At 53.4% G+C, this 19030-nt stretch overlaps 6 protein-coding genes across 6 annotated transcripts; 3 read left to right on the top strand and 3 right to left on the bottom strand.

The window, feature by feature from the left end:
* Positions 1–31: 31 nt before the first annotated feature.
* J4E90_007830 (uncharacterized protein) lies at positions 32–2885 on the top strand (the record flags this gene model as incomplete). The annotated part of the gene is made up of 2 exons (XM_051437361.1): positions 32–1297; positions 2592–2885. 2 exons carry the CDS (start codon positions 32–34, stop codon positions 2883–2885), a joined length of 1560 nt encoding a protein of 519 aa, XP_051289107.1.
* Positions 2886–3455: 570 nt separating this feature from the next.
* Positions 3456–5039, top strand: J4E90_007829 (uncharacterized protein; the record flags this gene model as incomplete). Its single annotated transcript, XM_051437360.1, has 2 exons — positions 3456–3748; positions 3797–5039. The coding sequence occupies 2 exons, from the start codon at positions 3456–3458 to the stop codon at positions 5037–5039; spliced, it is 1536 nt and encodes a 511-aa protein (XP_051289106.1).
* Positions 5040–6651: 1612 nt separating this feature from the next.
* On the bottom strand, positions 6652–8204 carry J4E90_007828 (uncharacterized protein; the record flags this gene model as incomplete). The annotated part of the gene is made up of 4 exons (XM_051437359.1): positions 6652–7281; positions 7329–7643; positions 7698–7881; positions 8098–8204. 4 exons carry the CDS (start codon positions 8202–8204, stop codon positions 6652–6654), a joined length of 1236 nt encoding a protein of 411 aa, XP_051289105.1.
* A 603-nt stretch (positions 8205–8807) lies between these two features.
* J4E90_007827 (uncharacterized protein) lies at positions 8808–11089 on the bottom strand (the record flags this gene model as incomplete). The annotated part of the gene is made up of 2 exons (XM_051437358.1): positions 8808–10532; positions 10583–11089. The coding sequence occupies 2 exons, from the start codon at positions 11087–11089 to the stop codon at positions 8808–8810; spliced, it is 2232 nt and encodes a 743-aa protein (XP_051289104.1).
* A 1228-nt stretch (positions 11090–12317) lies between these two features.
* J4E90_007826 (uncharacterized protein) lies at positions 12318–14246 on the top strand (the record flags this gene model as incomplete). Its single annotated transcript, XM_051437357.1, has 1 exon — positions 12318–14246. One exon carries the CDS (start codon positions 12318–12320, stop codon positions 14244–14246), a length of 1929 nt encoding a protein of 642 aa, XP_051289103.1.
* A 3877-nt stretch (positions 14247–18123) lies between these two features.
* Positions 18124–18695, bottom strand: J4E90_007825 (uncharacterized protein; the record flags this gene model as incomplete). The annotated part of the gene is made up of 4 exons (XM_051437356.1): positions 18124–18300; positions 18362–18369; positions 18463–18577; positions 18648–18695. 4 exons carry the CDS (start codon positions 18693–18695, stop codon positions 18124–18126), a joined length of 348 nt encoding a protein of 115 aa, XP_051289102.1.
* Positions 18696–19030: the final 335 nt, after the last annotated feature.

Genomic DNA, 19030 nt, shown 5'->3' with positions numbered 1-19030 from the left:
CTTGTTCTCACGAAGTCGTCTACAACGTCATATGGCTTTACTGGAATTAGCCGACGAACTCCTCGCGCTCATCGTCGACCATACGATTCCAGAGGGTTTCGAGAGCCTATGTCTGTCCTGCCGCAAGTTCCACACGCTTTGCAAGCCCTTGCTCAAGCACCACAACGAACTCCGCTCCCACTTTCGCAACTTCGATTATCTTCTCAAGGACAAATACCCTTCCCTCACCATCAGGACACCTTTTGAGCTGATTGCCCGTATCGCTGAAGAGCCAGTTGTTGCGCGCTACATAGAGCATGCAGATTTCAAGGCGGACCTTCGGCTACCTGTTGGCGGACGCCTCTGGATCATGGAAAGGGATGGCTATCGTCCTGAGACCGTTCGCGACTTATTTGCCAGTTCGAAGTACTTGTCAGGCACCGAATCGCAGGACTACTTCGAAAAGTATGAACGAGGTCTGGAAGACAACCAATATACTCAGGCTGCCTCGTCGTTTCTTCTAACACTGCTGCCCAACGTCAAGACCGTGGTTCTTCCATTTCGCTGGACCCACGACAAAGAAACCGATAAGCTTTTTGAGGCCATCGTCCACCACGCGCGTCAACCAAACGCCACTTCGACAAATGCCAGTCTCGCATTGGTGACCACCCTGAAGACTGGGTTCTCATATGCAATGCGGCAAGGTCTTGTCCTGAACAAGATTACTCCGCTCCTGGCCCTTCCAAACATCCATACTTTCCACGGCCCCACCTCTATATCCGACATCGAAGCTCGCGAGCCCTCTTCTCCACGTCAACCAATCCCGCCCCCTGTGGGCGGAACACTGGAGATAGCCTATCTGCGCGGCTGCAACCTCGATGGTCCAACTATGCAACACTTCCTGCGCTACACGCCGCGCCTGAAAACGCTCGTTTACTCTCACTCTGACAAGCAACTCAGTCGAGTTTGGGATATCTGCGACCTCGTTACGACTATCGGCAAGGAGGCTGGCAGCCATCTCGAAGAGCTGTCTATAACAAAGCGCGAATTTAGCGGCAAGATCGCGCTTGGAACGGCGACCATGCGCGACTTCCCGCGTCTGCACAAGTTAGAGATCCCTCTTGACCTTGCGACATGCGTCATGAGATCCGCTGCCCACCTCGGAACGGATCCCGCAGATCAGTCTCATGTCAATCTTCTGATGTGTGGCCTAGTCCCTGCTTCGGTCACTCGGTTGTTCCTAACATCAGAAGAGTGGAAAAGCCATGACGATGACACCAACTCCACGACCTTGTCAGAGACAATCGACGGGGTTCAAGTATTTGAGGGGAGACCGCAACAGCACAAGCAAAGCCTCGAAACCATGTTTCACGGCTTTGCTGAGAAAAAAGACGAGCAGTTGCCTTGCCTCAAAGAGATACGCATGTCTTGCCATTGGTCTGCCGACGAAGCTTTGAAAGCCCGATGCGAGAGCTTGCGCGCTGAGGTGGAAAGTGTGGGCGTGGAAGCTCACATTCATGCTAATCGGTGGACGCAAGCGATGGATTATGCGGGGAGATCGCCGTAGAGATGGTATCTAGTGAAATACGTATGCCTCATACAAGAAACAGACTGAATAGGTCTATTGAGTACATCAACATGAGAACATGCAAAGATGGTGACTTGGCGTCGATGTGGGCTCTAGTGTGCTCAGAGTTGTCCTAGGTTGGCATGCGCAGGCATCTAACGGCTTCCTGATCGGAATGCAACTTTCTTCATCCATAGCTCTCCATGACTTTCGGTGCCTTCTGTGTATCCCTTTGCTGACTGCCCTGCGTTCCTGTCGGTAATAACGCCCTGCAGCTATGGAACGCCGCGCCGAAGAGGCTATGAGGTCAAGAACGCTCTGGACTGAAACGAAAGTATATGAAAGTTGTGAAATCAGGCAGACAGTCCGAGGGGCTAAGGAATGTGAGTCAGCCAATCTTCGTAAAATTTGTGTCAAAGTAAAACGCGCGGGGGAAGAACAGTAAGACGGCTAGGCGTCCAATTTCGAACACCAGCCGCGAAACATCCCTTCTTGCGAACGACCCCAAAGTTGCCTTGAACGATACTTGATGTGACTACAGTAACAGGCCTACTCCATGTCTCGATAGCCAAGACGTAAGATGGTGGCACGGAAATACAATCTTCTCGAAGAGGAAAGAAACGTGTAATGCTGTGCCTCCCAGCTGACGTAGGTCTTGTCGCGAAGAATTGCAGCGCTTACACCTAGGTCTACGCGCGTACCTACAGGCCGTGATCTTCGCCCCGTCACGTCATGCCCAGATGATCAGGGATGAAGAGACATTCAGTTTCAGCATCAGCATATACGAACATACCCGCCCGCGGGCGGCCTCTTCGCTCAGCCTTATCCGCCTCGCTACCTAGATTAGGTTGTTTTCGGAAGTGCCCGCCAACGCCTGACGCGATTAGGGTCCAAGCAGATCTCATCTACTTCAGCGGTACCTAGCCGCAGACTCAAAAGTACGATCTAGGTACCCTCGACATTGAGGCAACATGCGAAGAAGCCCATAGTCTGCACTGATACCACGTCTTGGGATGTGAATATCAGCGAGGCTGACTTTGTGAAGCTCAAAGCCGGGTTTGAGCCTCAAGACCAGGACGACAAATGGCGTGACTGGCATACAGAGGAGAGGCATAACGGCAACGTCCTTATGCACTATGCGCGGGCCGGAACGGGCAATGAACTGTATATCCTTGATGTAAAGCCAAATGACGGTGGCAGCAGTACCGGTGCGAAGATCAAAGCGACCATCTGCGCGCAGAATAAAGACGGTATCCTCATCTCGGAGATGCAGGGCAAGAAAGACGCCATCATCGTAACAAGCGCCGTGCTCGACTGCAACATCGAACCGCTTTCATAGCACGACTCCAACTATATTTGGTATCGTCTTGCTGCGGTATATCCTGGGGATGAGCAAGGAAAGCGAGACTCGGATGCGTACCTTGACAGATTGACGAGGTAGCATGAGCTTTTCACCGCATTACCCGTTGTACGAGAGACGCCCTTCAATGTGGCTGTATATGGATGCACCTGGCGTGCACGGCGTCTGCAGCGTGTAGCGGATCACATTGCCAGATTGGAGTTGGTTTAGACAAGCTCGAAAGTGGGTCAAGCTTTGGAGGGGCTCGCTTGGACGAGCTTTTGCGGGGATAGCAACGGGTTAGGGCCGGTTGACCATGGAGCTCTATCAGCGATATCACGGCATAGATAAACAGATTGGCATTGCTATAAGTTGCGATATCGCTCTTACTCATCGGGAAGCTCCCCATCTCTTCATCTCTTGCTATTTTCTTCGATATACGTCGTGTTTGTGTGTGGCCTAGCTGACCTTACATCTACGCGTCGCGTCTCCCCGCATTAGCTCCCCGCAGTGTCAACACAGCTGTACGCCATCTTTCTACCGACAACAACTGTCCTGACGACGACCACGATGGCGTCTCTCGCTCGCACTGCTGGGCGTCTTCGAGCCCCAGCTTTCCGCGCAAATGCTCGTCCAGCTTCCAGAGCACCAATTGCATCACAGAAAAGACATGCATCTGCAGCAGCAGCCGCCGTTGCAGAGAGCGGCGAGCATTCCTTCTTCCCAGATGAGCCTCGCCAGCCTACTGTAAAGACACAAATACCCGGTCCGGAGAGCAAGAAGGCTATCGAGAGACTAAGCAAGGTGTTCGACACCAGAAGCTTGAATATGATGGCCGATTACTCGCAAAGCTATGGCAACTAGTACGCCTTACATCAATTCATCAAGGGAGATAGACTGACATCATCCAGCATCGCAGACCTCGACGGAAACGTCCTCCTCGACGTATACGCCCAAATCGCCTCCATCCCCGTAGGTTACAACAACCCATCCCTCCTCCTCGCCGCCACCTCCCCCGACATGGCCTCCGCCATCATCAACCGACCAGCACTGGGAAACTTCCCCCAGCACGACTGGGCCGACATCCTCGAAACGGGCATCCTATCCGTCGCACCGAAAGGCCTCAACCAAGTCTTCACCGCGCAAGCCGGCTCCGACGCCAACGAGCTCGCCTACAAAGCCGCCTTCATGTGGAAGCGACAACAACAACGCGGCGGCATCGACGCCGACTTCTCCGCCGAAGACATATCCTCCTCCATGAACAACAAAGCGCCCGGCGCACCCGACATGTCCATCCTCTCTTTCAAGACCGGGTTTCATGGGCGCCTCTTCGGCAGTCTATCAACCACGCGCTCCAAACCCATCCACAAGCTCGACATCCCCGCCTTCGACTGGCCGCAAGCCCCCTTCCCGGTTCTAAAATACCCCCTTCATGAACATGAAGCCGAAAACGCAGCAGAAGAACAGCGCTGCCTCGACGAAACCGAATCCATCCTCCTAAACTACCACAACCCACCCGCGGCCGTGGTAATCGAGCCCGTCCAATCCGAAGGCGGCGACAACCACGCCACGCCCTTTTTCTTCCGCGGCCTGCGCGCCCTCACCAAAAAACACAACGTCCTCCTCATCGTCGACGAAGTGCAAACGGGCGTCGGCGCGACCGGCAAGTTCTGGGCGCATGAACACTGGGGGTTGGACGCGCCGCCTGATATGGTTACTTTCAGCAAGAAAGCACAGACGGCGGGGTATTACTTTGGTGATAATGCGCTTAGGCCGAATAAACCGTATCGCCAGTTTAATACTTGGATGGGTGATCCGGCGCGCGCTATACTCTTCCGGTCTATCATTCAAGAAATTAAGCGTATGGATCTTGTTAACAACACTGCTGCAACGGGGGATTATCTCTTTGCGGGTCTGCAGAGGTTGAGCGAGAGGTTCCCGCAGGAGATTCAGAATCTGAGGGGGAAGGGACAGGGCACATTTATTGCGTTTGATAGTGTGAGGAGGGATGAGGTGCTCAGGAAGGCGAAGGGTGAGGGTGTCAATATTGGGGGGTCGGGAGAGAGGGCAGTGCGGTTGAGGCCTATGCTGATTTTCCAGAAGCATCACGCGGATCTTTTGCTGGAGAGGTTGGAGAAGGTTTTCCATTCTTGAGACACTGTATAAGTCATGGACTTGTGGACCTGCGATGACGATGTGAAGGATGAGTAATGGCCTGGGATGGATAAAGCGGAGTTCAAAGGCGTTGAACAGTCGTATCTGGTCTTTTGATAGGAAGTAATGACGATGATGCTCAATATCTATCGAGTTCTTGTTAGTAAACACTGAACTTTAGTCTCGATATCGTGTAGCAGACTTCGGGCATCTCGGGGATCTAGAACCCATCGACCTTCATCAAGACATACCTTCCCAAAGCAGATTACCAAGTTCTTCAATACCAACTGTCTCGGAATCTTCAGAGACGCGAGGACCGGAGGTAAGGAAACCGCGCTAGTTAACCCCGCCAAAAGTTTCGCGTCAAGATACCTCGGAGCTCCAACACTGCGACACGAAAAGTCAAGACGCGCGCACACCCACACGCCCTCGATATGGCGCCAATAGCTACCCAGACGGCTCATACGACGTCCGCGACCGCCGAACCAAACACCTCAACATGTTCAAACGCGCCCATCCCCGACGACGCAGACACAGCCCTACCCGACGCACCTCCCGCCCCAAATACACCAAACGCTAAAAAACGCAAACGCAAAGACAAGCGTTCCGAAAAACAAAATCACATCCTCCACCAAACTACATTCCGAAAAACCAGCTGGAGTTACTTCCACCTCATCCTCCTCACACCAGGAACCGCTTCGTTACCTCCCACCACCCCGTCCAACCCATCTAACCCATCTCCTCCCACACCCTCCCCCTCCATCTCCCCCCTCCTAACCTCAACCCTCCTCACCGCCCCCCTGCGCGCCTACCTCGGTACCACCGGCACCGCGATCCCCATCGACACACTCAAGATACATGGTCGGGAAGTATGGGTGCGGATTCCGCGGCAGGATGCGCGTGGGTTCCGGGCGAGTTTGAGTGGGTGGGTGGGGAGTTGTGAGGGGGATGAGGTGCCTGGGGTTGAAGGGGTGGGACAGGGGAATGGGAGGGTTGGTGTGGCGTGGAGGGTTGTGGGGGAGGGGGGTGTATTGGGGTGTTTGGGTGGGAGTGGGAGTGGGGATGGAGGGGATTTGTTTGGGTGAGGAATATGGCATGTACGAGTTGAATGGGCATGGTGGTGCGCAGCGACGGCTATGTGGAAAGTTTCGGGGAGAGCTGAGGGAAAGAGGGCAACCGGCGCGGTTGACAAAAGAGACATGTCGGATTGCCAGTCCTCGATACGCCCCAGACACGCGCAGTTACCGGCCCTCGTACTACACAGATATCAGTCAAGCGAGGGAAAACGACGTAGGAAGAATCAGGCTGCGATCGAAGTCGAGATTACGACCAGACCTACCCATCGAAATGAGTCCCGATGCCAAAGAGCCACGGACACTGCTATGCCAGATCACCGGGAAAACACAAGGCAGGACTCAGGAAGAGAACAAAGATTGTTCAATCTACACAGTTCAGAAAGGTATCTCTAGCAAGACCAAGACACGATGTTCAAAACACTGAACATCGTCCGTTCCTCTCTCATCGCCATACTGCTATACCGCAATCTACCCAAGACCGTGTACCCCTTTATCCAAGTACCACGCAACGATTCGGCCGATCGAGTGCGATAGATTTACTGCCAACCCGGCTGAGGAGTGTGGTGGCTCGGCGGGCCTCCGTACCCAACCTGATGGCCACCAGGAGGAGGAGGATACTGTTGACCGCCGCCATATTGGTTGGCGTGCGTGGGAGCACCGCCGTACTGGTTGTGCTGGTGGTTATCGTAGTTTGCGGCGCCGCCGTAGGGACCGGTTGGTGCGCCGTATGCCGGACCTCCGTAGCCAGCTAGATGAATGTTAGTTCTCACGTCTTCCCCTTTCGCGGTGACATTGTTCATACCTTGTTGTCCGTAGCCGCCTGGTGGGCCGCCTGCCGGTGGTCCTTGACCATAGCCTGGTGCTGGCCCACCGTATCCTGACTGTTCACCGAATCCAGCTTGCGAGCCGTAGCTTTGATGCTGGCCGTGTTGGCCGTGCTGTTGCTGCTGGGGCGGAGAGTGTTGTCCGCCGTAGCCTGCGTGGGCTTGACCCTGACCGTATTGTTGTCCAGGACCTGGAGATGAGTAGCCATGGCTTGGAGCGCTGCCGCCGTATTGGCCGCCTTGAGCGCTGGGGTTGTAGGACGTTGGCGGGGCGGTGCCGGTGTAGGTGCCGCCTGACGAGGCACCGGAGTAGCCGTAGTCGCCGTTATTGGGCTTGTTGTGCTAGATGTTGTCAGCGCGTTTCTCTGAGTCGAGACTCATGTCCATACCGATGATCCTCCACCGAGGACGCTTCCAAGCATGCCTCCAAGACCACCACCACCGCTCGATGCGTGGCCAGCGCTGCCGCCATGTTGACCTCCAGAACTTCCATGCTGCTTCCCACCACCTAGCAGGCCACTAGCCAGCTGTCCAACAAGCTGTCCCGCACCACCGCCACCAGAGTGACCCCCAGAAGAACCACCATGTTGTTTTCCACCTCCGAGGAACGATCCAGCGAGCTGACCGACGAGGTTTCCCGAGCCACCGCCGCCATGTCCACTATTACTCTGCTTGTTGCCCATGAGCGCGTTCATCGCAAAGCCCTGTTCCCATTGTCAGCCAGCGCCCGATTGATGCCCAAGTAGCATGTGGCGTACACCCAATCCACCTGCCCTGTCGCCAGTCGGGCCGTCGCCCATGCCTCTTTGTCCGTCGTCTGCATCGGGGCCTGAGGTGCCGGGGACGTTGTATGGGTTCGTCTGTTGCGCGGGTGTGCTGTGGGACGAGGAGCCGCCGACGGGCGCTTCGCTCGTGGGCAGTTCCCATTGCGAGACGCCGGTGCTGATCTGGACATCTATCGCCGTGGAGTCAGTATGTTTTGCTTCGTTCGCGAGTCGAGGCGTCGTTGAGGACATAAATCGCGCGATGATGCGGCCAAGGCTACGTACAGTAATACTTTCGGGATCTGTGGTCTATGTCAGTTTCGTGTCGCGGGGCATGCGGTGCGAAGGCGGGGCAGCCAGCGTGTCTTCTATTGTGCTTGAGAGAGAGACGTACGAGTTATCCCACTGCGCTATCCAGCCAGCGGGCAGCTTGGGAAGCGTAGGGTCGGTAGGGCCCGAGTCTGGCGAGACAGGCGGGATGGGAGGTGTGGGTACCGCCATGTCGTTGGTGTGGAGAGCAGGGGATGGCGGGGTACAAAGGGGGGATGCGAGAGGAAGGGAGGAGGAAGAATATAACAGAGATTCGGTATAGGAAGAGAGGCGGCCGGAAATATCAACACATCGCAGCCAGCGGTTATATGACAGGAGTGCGAGCAGCAATGGGCGGGTGGTCCTTGTTAGCGGTCATGGTGGGGATTGGCCAGGATGCTGGGACGCTCTGCGAGGCTGTGCACTTGCGCAGTCACTCGAGTGACGCATGTCTCGCGCGCGAATGTGTTTCTTCAGCTGCCTTGCATCGCTGCTATCACAAACAAGCTAATCACATTCACACGGCAAACCCGATGATCGCTTGGCATGGCTGGCTTCTACATGTGGCTGAGACAGCTGCCAAACGGTTCCCAGAGCCCGACCTTTGCGCCCGATGCAACCCAATACTAACACACGGATATCTCAATAACCAACCACATAAACGCCTCCCTAATGCATAGTTCCTGTCTTGATCCGAGCATGAACCCCAAAGCCCGACGCCTGTCATATCTGTACAAGACGTCATACCCGCACCTGAAACCCAAACACCCAAGATTACTCCTTAATGAAAGTGGATCACCACGCATACCCGCCTCCATCGTCATTTTCGTTATCGTTGCCGTTCCACTCCTCATCCCCACTGGGCTCTGCGTCAAGGAAGTCGGCCTCGTTGAAGATTTCCTCGCGTGGTCGGAAGTTGTCGATGCGGAAAATGACGGTGTGGCATCGACCTTGCACAAAAGGCTCTTCTTCATCTGAAGCCGCCTCTTCCTCCGAGGCAGCGTCTTCATTGGACTCCTCATCGTAGCTTAGAGCTGCTTTTGAGCGAGAACGAAGACGCTTCGAGCCCCAGCCTTCATCCTGCTTCTGGACGCGTGACGGTGCCAAAGGAACGTCACTATCGCTACCATCAGCGTCGTCTGCCATGACCGGCTCAGCCTTCTCCGCCATGTCTTCGGAGATGCCTTCAATGAAAGAATCCACCTTCTCCCCGTCGTCGCCGCGAGCCTTCCATTCTCTAAAGGCTCTGAGAGACGCAAGACTAGGATCAGGTGTTTCCCACTTTCTGGCAAAGACCTTTCTGAACTTGGCAGTCCACTTCTGTCTGAACTCGGCTCTCTGCCGCCAGTCGGTGTCCACCATTGCGATGATAGTGATCTCCTGAAGCCGGGGCAATTCTTCAGCAGAGTTTATAAGCGAACTGAAGAAGTTGTCCGCAGACTTCGAATTCCAGTTCCGCAAGTACTGGCAGTCAAGGGTACGGAGTGATGTTGGCCAGGTAGGCATTTCGTTCTCGCCAAGAAGCGTCTCGTAGAGAGGCTCGTTATCCGAGGACATGACAAGAGAGCTGTAGTAGGTAGCGTCCATTCTGAGGACCTCGAGCTTAGGGCAAGAACGCTTCAAGTCGACCAAAAATGACATGTCGAGAGCCTGATTGTGATTGAGGGTCAGCTCCTCGAGGTGAGAGCCATGTGTAGCCAGAAAAGCCTGGAATGCATCAGAGAGTAGCTCGCCGCAGTTGATGATGCTGAGGCTGGTGAGATCAGTGGGCAGTAATGGGAGGAGACGCCCGCTGACAACACCGCAAGTCTCGAAGGATAGGCTTCGCAGATTGGGGAGCACCGCCAACGCAGATGCTAGCAGCTCTTCCACTGTCGGTCGACCGTCGTCCTCTTCTGGATCCTCGCGAACAACTTCAGGGTGGAATTTGACGAGAGACACATCGCGGAGGCTTTGAAATGCTGTTCCTTCGTGGATCGACTTGATCCATAGAGGTCCTTGGCTACAAAACGTGCTGTTCCATCGCCAACTCCTCAAGCGGAGGCTGGTCTGGCGAAGCGCATCAAAGAGCTCGGTAGGATATACCCAGCGCCGAAGTCGCCTAAGCCGCGGGCGAAAGGGTGGCCGATCCATAGGATCAAAGATGTCAATCTCCCGCAGTGTCGTCAGTGACCGAGCCAGGGCTGCAAGGTCGGCAACGCTGTTTGCGTGATCCGTCAAAGCAGTCATCTGTGTAGCATCCAGCTCTAATCTTTTGACCATGACCCGATAGTCATCGTGAGCCCCTGGTGGAGGAGTGATCAGATGGTGAACGAGGTCTTTGCGCGTCTGTCTGATGGCGAATATGGGTGGGTTACGATACAGAGCCGTCAGAGCCGGTTTTGTGAACGTTGAGCACATCCTGGCCATCTGCACAAGCCACGGTATCGATGCGGTAGGCTTCATGTTCTCGTCGTGGAGAGGATGGGAGGCGTACACGAAGATCTGGAGGAGTACGTGATACGGTAGGGAAGCCCAGGCCTGGATATGAAGATTAGCACGAGTCTTTCCATTAGATGCAAGACACATACTGGCTTGTGTCCATCAGAGGGGATAGTCGTCTTGCGCTCGACTTGAACCTCCTTGTTTGGCTTCAGCGGTGCGCCTATGACGGCTTTCCTTCGCGATCTACTCCTCTTGGTGCCTCCTATCTTCTCTGGTCGTGGTGACGGCGCTGCAACCGGGCGCGACCTTGTCCTCACTGTCATGACGCGCTCATCCTCCAGCTCGAAGTCGGCATCTGGGTCCTCTTCGTCCTCCTCGTCTGAGCTGACATCTTTGTATGATATCCGTGGGGCTCCTCGAATCCGTGAGCTGCGTGAGCCGCGTTGCTGCCTGATAGGAGCAGGTTCTGGCGGAGAGTGATCGCTTTCGCTGGCGGCTTCATCGTCGGCTGGAGGGCGGCGAGTTGATCGTCGAGTAGGGACAGTGCGCTTTCTGGTAGTCTGCTCATAGCCGGAGCCTTCGGAGAGATCTTCGTCGCTGCTCGGCTCTTTATACGAGACTGCACCGCGTTTGCGCTTCAGTGTGACGGCCATGTCGCACAAGGTAGGGTCCAGTGACTATGGGGGGCCAGCTCGCAGACTAATTGGCCGTGAGTCCTGCCTATAAGGGGCTCCTAAGCCCTCGGACGCAGTCGCGGAGGTGCATGGAGCAGGCCAAAGTGTGAGTCAGAAGTGTGAGGACTGAGAGTGAGAGTTGCGATAGTGAAATGTCGATGCATGCGGCCTTCGGAGGTAAGAGGATCAATGAGATCATCCGGGATCCGCGAGCCGATGCGGCTTAGCCGTGTCGCCCGTGCACGTGACACATGCCACAACACACCTTTGCCTGCACACACCCGTCAGGAGTGTGGGGTGTCCGTCGTGTTCGCATTGCTGCACAGTAAGCCTCGCAGAAAGTTGCGATTCAGCATCTCGCCGGCTGAGCGCTGTCTGCTTGTGCGCTATCGCGTCGTCCCTGGTAGCCGTCGCGGACCACAAACCTCTGCGAAACAACAAACACGAATCCCATCAACACAAGACATTCAACTCTTTGTCGGCCAATTCCAAAGCAAAAAGAGCAATTTGCGTAATTGTTGCGCGTCTTTCTATATCGTGGGACAGACGCACGCTGGCCAGGGGCGTCAGACCGCTAGAAACAACAACAACAACCCTGCTTTCTCGCGATCTTCACTTCCGCGCCCAATCTCCATCCGCAACGCCGCTCTGAACAGCCGCGCAGGACCGCAGCAAACTCCATCTTCTCTCACCTGATCCCACCGATGTGCGCTCTCATTACACATTCTCGGTTGCTGTAGGATGCAACTGAGCAACCACTCAATTCTGTAAGAACCACGGTTTCTCGACAAATGAGACATTCTCTAACATGCATGTGCACTGGCAGAGCATGCTAGAACGGCGAGACAGGTTTTTCGGCAACATAATCTTCTACGACTACCTGTATAAGACGAAGAGATTACCGTTCCTGGAGCGAAATCGAAAACAAGTGCAGCAGGGCCTCTCGCATAGCCAAAGCGAAGATCAGTATTCACAGACAGGACCCCGCTTTCGCTCTCAGTGGCAACCTCCATCCTGGGATCTACTAGACGATATGATCTCAGCAGAAAAAACTGGGGGATCCTTCGTTCTTGAGGTGCACAGTATACGGCCGCTGAACGCCCCAGAGTCTTCTCGAAATGGTCGATCGAATGATCCAGCGCGGAAAGTGCGGAATATCTTACGATTGACGACCTCCATCAAAACGTCAATTGTTTCATCGTCGACCATGCCCACCTGCAAGAATCCCCCAGATCAGGAAGCAACACTGCGAGGATTCGATAGATCGGAAAAGGAAGCTTCAATCGAAGTGGAGCCCATTGTCATTGATCGCGAGAGTTGGTACACTGATCCTACCAAAATCGATGATAACGATATTCACATGATCATGTTGAGCATCAATTTCGAAACCCACGACAATGTCAAGAACCTATACGACTTCATGGGCGTCAAGATCTCAGATGCCTCAGCGCGTCTTTCGACTTCGTACGGGAACATTTTCGATGTGCCACAGGGAAGGATAACTTTACCACTGAAAGCATCTGGGAAACAGCTCGGTATCGGGCTAGAAGTCAGCATGCATTGGATCCCACTCAAAAGAGACTCGGTCTTGACGAGCCACAACCGTCACCTGAAAAGCTCTATGCAGCCACCCAGCTCATATCCTACGCCACCTCTTGATATGGAACCCCGCTACAAACTTACATTTGTGTACGGGAATGATACTCTTGAACGATCAGAGCTCATGTGTCCGCATTGCTCGAAGAGAAAAACCACTGACATTGACGATCTCAAGATGCATCTAATAAGTTGGCACGATTATTTCGATTACCAGGTCTTCCTTGAGCAGGTCGACGAGCACGGGGTAGAGCACTGGCGATTCGAGAGCGAAGTGGCGAATTACAGAACAGACCAGCGTCAACGTGCAAGCGACAACGCTGACGAGCCTTACGATGTGCGCGTACTTGCACCACCCAAACCTTTCGACAGACGAAAATTCTTGGCAGGCGATAACGAGTTTGAAAGAGCTGCGAGACTTGGGAAAGCTACCAGAAACGCGAGATCGAAACTTGCCCCAACTGGTCAGCAAGTTGCGCCTGCACCCAGGATACGCAAACTTCCAGATCAAGTGCAGTCTAGGCCAGAAAGGGAGAAGAAGAAGTTCATCGTACCGACACCTCCGAAAGGTATCACTTTCTTCCGATCACTCAGCAGAAGACCTCTTCAGCCTGGCGAAGAGATCAGTGAGAGCGATGACGAGCTGGATGAAGAATGGCTGTATCGCTGGAAGCACGCAGAAATCGACAAAGCAAACCTATCAGAATCTGCCAGACGGTTCATAAAACTCTTCGATGACTTTATGCACGAAGAGAGCCTGCAATCAGACATACATGTTGGAGACGCCACCGTTCGGTTCGCACGAGAATGCGGTGTACGGATATGGCGGGCCGGTATCATGGGCGAATTCACACAAAAGCTCGATGAATTATTAGAGGAAGATATTATCTCCGAGGACGTACACAGCAAAGCCTTGGAGATAGTCAACGACCAGGAGACAAACATTCATGAAGCCAACGAGTTGTCTCAGCGTTTAGAACACCTCGACGTTCAAAACCAGGAGACGTCTGTTGGCTCGGCTGGACTAAGGGCGCATACGAGGTCTGCGCCGAAAAGAGACAGGAAAGGGAAGGGAAAGGCAAAAGCCGCAGCCCTTGACGACTCCTTTGACGACGTTCTTGCCGACGTTTTAGGCGATATTGACAGGTCGTACTCACGAGCACTCAATGGCTATATGACTCCTACCACTCCGGATCCTGATGGCGATGTGGACATGAGCGAAGCACCGCCACAGGAAGTGGAACAGCCACTGGAAACACCTCAAAATGAAGATGACGATCCACCATACGGCTTATGTTACTGTGGCCAAGATGCATCGGCGACACCAGGATCGGGTATCATCACCTGTAATGATACCGTAAGTATTGCAAATCCCAGAGTGCGTCTAGAATTCCGTCAACTAACATCTCGACAGGACTGCATACGACAAATCTTCCATTGGGCATGCGTACAATCTCACACCCATTCAATAATTCCAACCGACAAACCACGCGACTGGACATGCTCCGACTGCAAAAGTGATTGCGACATGGCGAGTTAGCTTCTCTCCGTCGAAGAATCTGTGGCGCCGTAGCAAGGCATCCATCTCCTTGATTCCTATCTCGAGCATATATAGCGTTCTAGGAGGGGTGGTGAGCAATGAGCTTAGCATTGATATACGTTTTCTACCTTGGCAGACTATCGTCCGTTTTCCTTTATCCTTTCTTGATACCACAGCATTTTTGGGTGGGCTTTTACTTCGGCGTTTGGTTCATAGCTGTTGCTTTGACGGCATGGGATGCGTATTGAAAGCAAGGCGTGTGTGCTGATTTTCGAAGCCGAGATATCCTAGCAATACCATTTATCAAAAGTTCTGTCACTTCTGATACGCATCAGAGTCGTGCGCCGTCTGTACCTACATACTGTACTCATTTCGTCTCTGCGAACGGAATATTGAATCTATGCACGTCATCACCCACACGTAGTAATCTCATCATCGAAAACGTCAAGAAAGCGCACGCGACGACCGACGCCATGCCAGCCCCTCACATATGCATGTATACAACCGCAACTATATTAACCCCAATTCCCCCATCCCTTGCTCGCCTAATATCTCCCGTCTTGGGCATATACCACATTACCACCTTGACGATATTACCCTCTACAAGAATGCCACCATCTAGTCCAGATCACCAATACCACACCTTCGCCCAACTCCATCCCTATCCATTGTCGTCGATATACACAGCACACCCACTTACCTTCTCCATCCTAACCGAGTCGCTCAATCGAGCAGAAGTATAGATTGTTCCAATGCAGGAACGCGCAGGACCGACATCATCGCTCACGCACGCACGCGAGACGCAGGTACAAAGTGCCCTTCATATGCCCAATCTGCAATCGGCACGCGCGCATTTCGGATGCTGCAACCGAAGGTGAAGAATGAACCGAAGTGTGCAGGGCTAAGCGGAAGAGAGCGCGAAGACGGCGATCTGAATGGAAATCGAGAGAGGTGTGTGGTATAGACGACTCCTGGCTATATGACGATCTGGGTAATATACGGGCGCATCTATGGATATGGATCGCCTAGGTACTGTATGGATTAGGGATGGGGGAATGTGTTTCAGATGTAAGCGAGGGACCGACGACGGATGCGGGCGCTTCGATGGAGATGGAAGGTAGATAGGTGGTGTAGATGGGAAGTGGATTGTAGAGGATAATAGCGCGCTTAGTATTTGTTTCGACGATGATCTGTTTCTACGAACATACTAAACTTTACATGTCGCGATAATCGCGCCTTCCCCATCCCGCGCGCTTCGAACAACAACGAGCGACCTACCTACCAACCACGCACACCCCCCGCATCTCCCTTTGAGGAATCGAAAACGTCAAGAACGCCTGGCCCAAGCGTAAACCGCCCCATCCCTACCTTTACCTTCCCCCGTCCCTTCCTTCCTTCCTTCGCCTGTTCCTTCCTCCCTCCTACAGTACCTTCCCTTTCCAGAGCTTCCAAGGCACGACCTTGCATACGTATACAAGCCACCCGCTCGCACTCTCGCTCTCGCTCGGAAAAAGCTCGCCCCAGAGAATAACGTGTATTGGCAATATCGCTGTCAGATACGATTCAAAACACTGGCGTCATAGAGTGCGGCAGGGCCAGCGCGAAACTGAATGAGAGCACCTGGTTGCTGGGACGGTTGTCACAAAACGTTTGTTTATATTTACACGTTGATAGTTAGTAACGGCAAGGTTAGTTAGACAGTCAGCCTCGTTCTATGCCGTTAGTGTTTATCGACACGGCAGGTGGAGAGCGCCGTCGAATGTTTTAGTAAAAACTTTCCAAAGGCCAGGGAATCGGTAAACTGTGTTCTTTGACGTGTCGCATTCGCGTTGTGTAGCCCGTTGGACTAAAGAGATAATTAATTCCTTAGACCGAGGCTGGTAGTAGTAGTGGAAAAGATGGGAAACGGCACTGGTATGCTTGCTAGGCGCGATGTGGGGTAAAGGTTCGGTGCGTAATATCTGATACGTTGCGGCCGAGATACTGGAGTTAAGGTTCCGTCATCCTCCATCGCATCCCCTGGTCCGCGCTTGTACAGGGAGTGTAGTGGTTGTTGTGTCATCGAACAACCATTGCAAATCGCAAGAGTGACATTCCAGATATTTGACGGGCGTTTTTAGCCGCAATGTTTACCACAGGCTAAGTTGGTTGGACAGGCAATGGCTGTCTGCGTCTGCTGCTTGCTGTTCTGCAGTTTCGGTGTTGGGACTTGGTCGATGCGTGCATGCGTTGGCGTCATGTCGACTCCCCTTTCGTGCTGCAGCAGTAGTCTGCAGAGACAAGTGCGTAGCCGCAAACGCAACGCTGCAACTCGAGTCATTTCCTCACAAGTCTCTCAACCAATACTCGTAGCTGGTTTCTGCCGAAAAACTTCCGGTGAAGATGGAGTAGAACGTTTGAGACTGTGGATGGCGATTGATTGTTAGGTGTGGAGGTTGTTTGGGAGGGCGCTTACATGCAGATTGCCGAATAGTTTTGCGCGCGGAGTAGCAATGGTACCCCTGCGTCGCGACCTTGTGTATGAGGTACGAGAACGGGCGATAGTAGTACCGGAACTCGTAGGGTATTCATAGGTGAAACAAGACCCGTTGCTCGTGTCGCGCGCCGCGGCTGGCGTCGCCTTACGCTGCCCAGTTCGGGATCCCAACCACTTCCTATGATGCCTTCCTGGTCAGCCTGCAGGAACTCGAATGTCGTGAAATGCTAGTACTCGCTAGATGAATGGACACCAGGATACGTACATTGACACGCAGGAGCGGTGTGCGACATGGTACGAGGGATGCTCGCTCAAAGCGATGGGAAGAATGCGGACTGATTGGCCGTGGCCAAGTCTACTATTGATGCTGTTGCTAATAGGTGCTTTTTGTACAGAGGCCGTAATGCGGAACTGATCGGAAATCCATCTATCGTACACGTTGCGGAAAAAACAAGATGGCTGGCATAGGCGCCTTACTGCCGAAAGAGATACGAAAATACGAAACTCTTTAGTCGTGAAGAGAGCGATACTAAGACATTAGGTAAAGGCTCGTCATATCTCAACTTTCGTAGTGTCGACATGCAGTCAATGAAGAAAGGAATGATAAAAGTATGGCAAAGAAATCGAGCTTGACAAGAAATGATGGTGTGTCTGGGACAAATGCCCCAGAGCTGCAATAACAACATGATCATGATCAATGATGCGCGCGCTTGACGAGTGATCATCAATGGTGGTAGCAAGCGTAAACGGCAGAGCGTACCTCCATGTGTCATGGCCATAGGTCATCGTGAGTGCGTAAGTAAAGTCGTTGACGGAACGCTTTCAAAACAGGATTACCGCCGTATGTTGCTTTTGGACGAAAGAAACGCTGTCATATGCCGACCGTGTCTTTAAACGAGTGAGGTGTCGTGGTTCGTGGTTGAGTCTCTTCGACCCCTTCCATGCGCACATCTCTGTCCCTGGATTCTGATGAAGTTGGCAAGGGCGCAGAGATGGGCGTGTATGTTGAGTACGCTTGGCTGCGATTCGGGTCGCCAGACCCATATTGCAGGGGAGATTCCATTTCGCTGGTTGCGCGATGCTTCTCTAATTCCAATGGTGTTGGTCTTGTTCGTCTTCTCTTTCCTGATGAGGACTCTGACCCGTGTTCTACCCCGATTTGTTGCTGTGGTGTCATCGCGGGAGCCAATTGGGAAGGCGCTGATGGCGGAGGTGTTCGATCGTGCGGTCGAGGATCCGGTCCGAGTGGTGACGGTTCAGGTGGTGCGGTGATGGATTGTCTCCCCCTCCTAGGTGGTGGGTACACCTCGCCCCGCGCAGCAGCCTCTTGCGCTCTTTGTTGCGCCTCCGCTTTCGTAGGTCTTCCGCGTTTCTTCTTGTTCGCTGGTTCGCCAGATGGATTTATAGTAGATGTGTAGGCAGGGCCGGCAGGCATAAAATCTCCAGGGTAGGAATGGGGGGGTCGAGGTTGTAGTAGGCGGCCAATGGGCGTGGAGGCTTCTTGCTGATGGGGTCGTTTTCTCGAGAGGTCGGGCGCAGGATACACCATTGGGGCAGGTAGCTGAGGGCGTCGGTAATCTTGTCCAGGCGTGACGAAATTGGTTGCGAGACTGTCAAATGCCATCTGGCTAGAGCGAACCGATCGGCCTGCGTCGCGTTAGTATATTCTTCTTGTATGGAGAGTACGTGTATTGTTAAAAGAACAAACGTATTCACGAAAGCGCAGAGGACCAAACATACCTGGAGGTAAAGCCATGTCGTTCCATCGTGGTTGGATGTTGGCGTCGCGTATAAATTGAAAGAGAACGTGAGATGGTATGGGGGCCGCTTTTAGTACTTCAGCAAGTAAATATACCTGATGTGGTTGTATTAGTGACTTATTCATCGCGAATAGATGTGTTACAATGGGTGGGAGAGGTACGTACCTTTTCATGCTCTGCCCATGGTGGCTCGCGCGAGCTCGAGGGCTCCATGTCGTGATCCTCGATACGCTCAAAATACGCGAGGGCAGAGACCAAGAAGTAGCTACGGCGAATGCTTGCTGTATGCAACCAGACTAATCGAGCATCGATCACAAGGCCGTAAAGTAAGTGGACCGGCGCGAAGAGCGACGCGCCCTCGCGCGCGGTTGTATAGCTGCGTCTACCAACAGAACAAACGAGAGTGCTGAAACGAAAGAGTAACGAGCGGTAGAAGAAGAGCACTAAAATCAAAGAAACCTGCGGCGGGCTCTGGTTGTCGATTTCATGCCAGCAGGCAAGAAGTGTGTGTCAAAAGGGACCACATGAGGCTGGGTCAAAATAATTAG

Source organism: Alternaria incomplexa (assembly GCF_024043165.1).
Source record: "Alternaria incomplexa strain BMP 0042 chromosome Unknown scaffold_11, whole genome shotgun sequence".
Classification (NCBI taxonomy): Eukaryota; Fungi; Ascomycota; class Dothideomycetes; order Pleosporales; family Pleosporaceae; genus Alternaria; species Alternaria incomplexa.
Note: the sequence above shows the minus strand (reverse complement) of the source record. Positions and strands in the feature narration are given on the sequence as shown.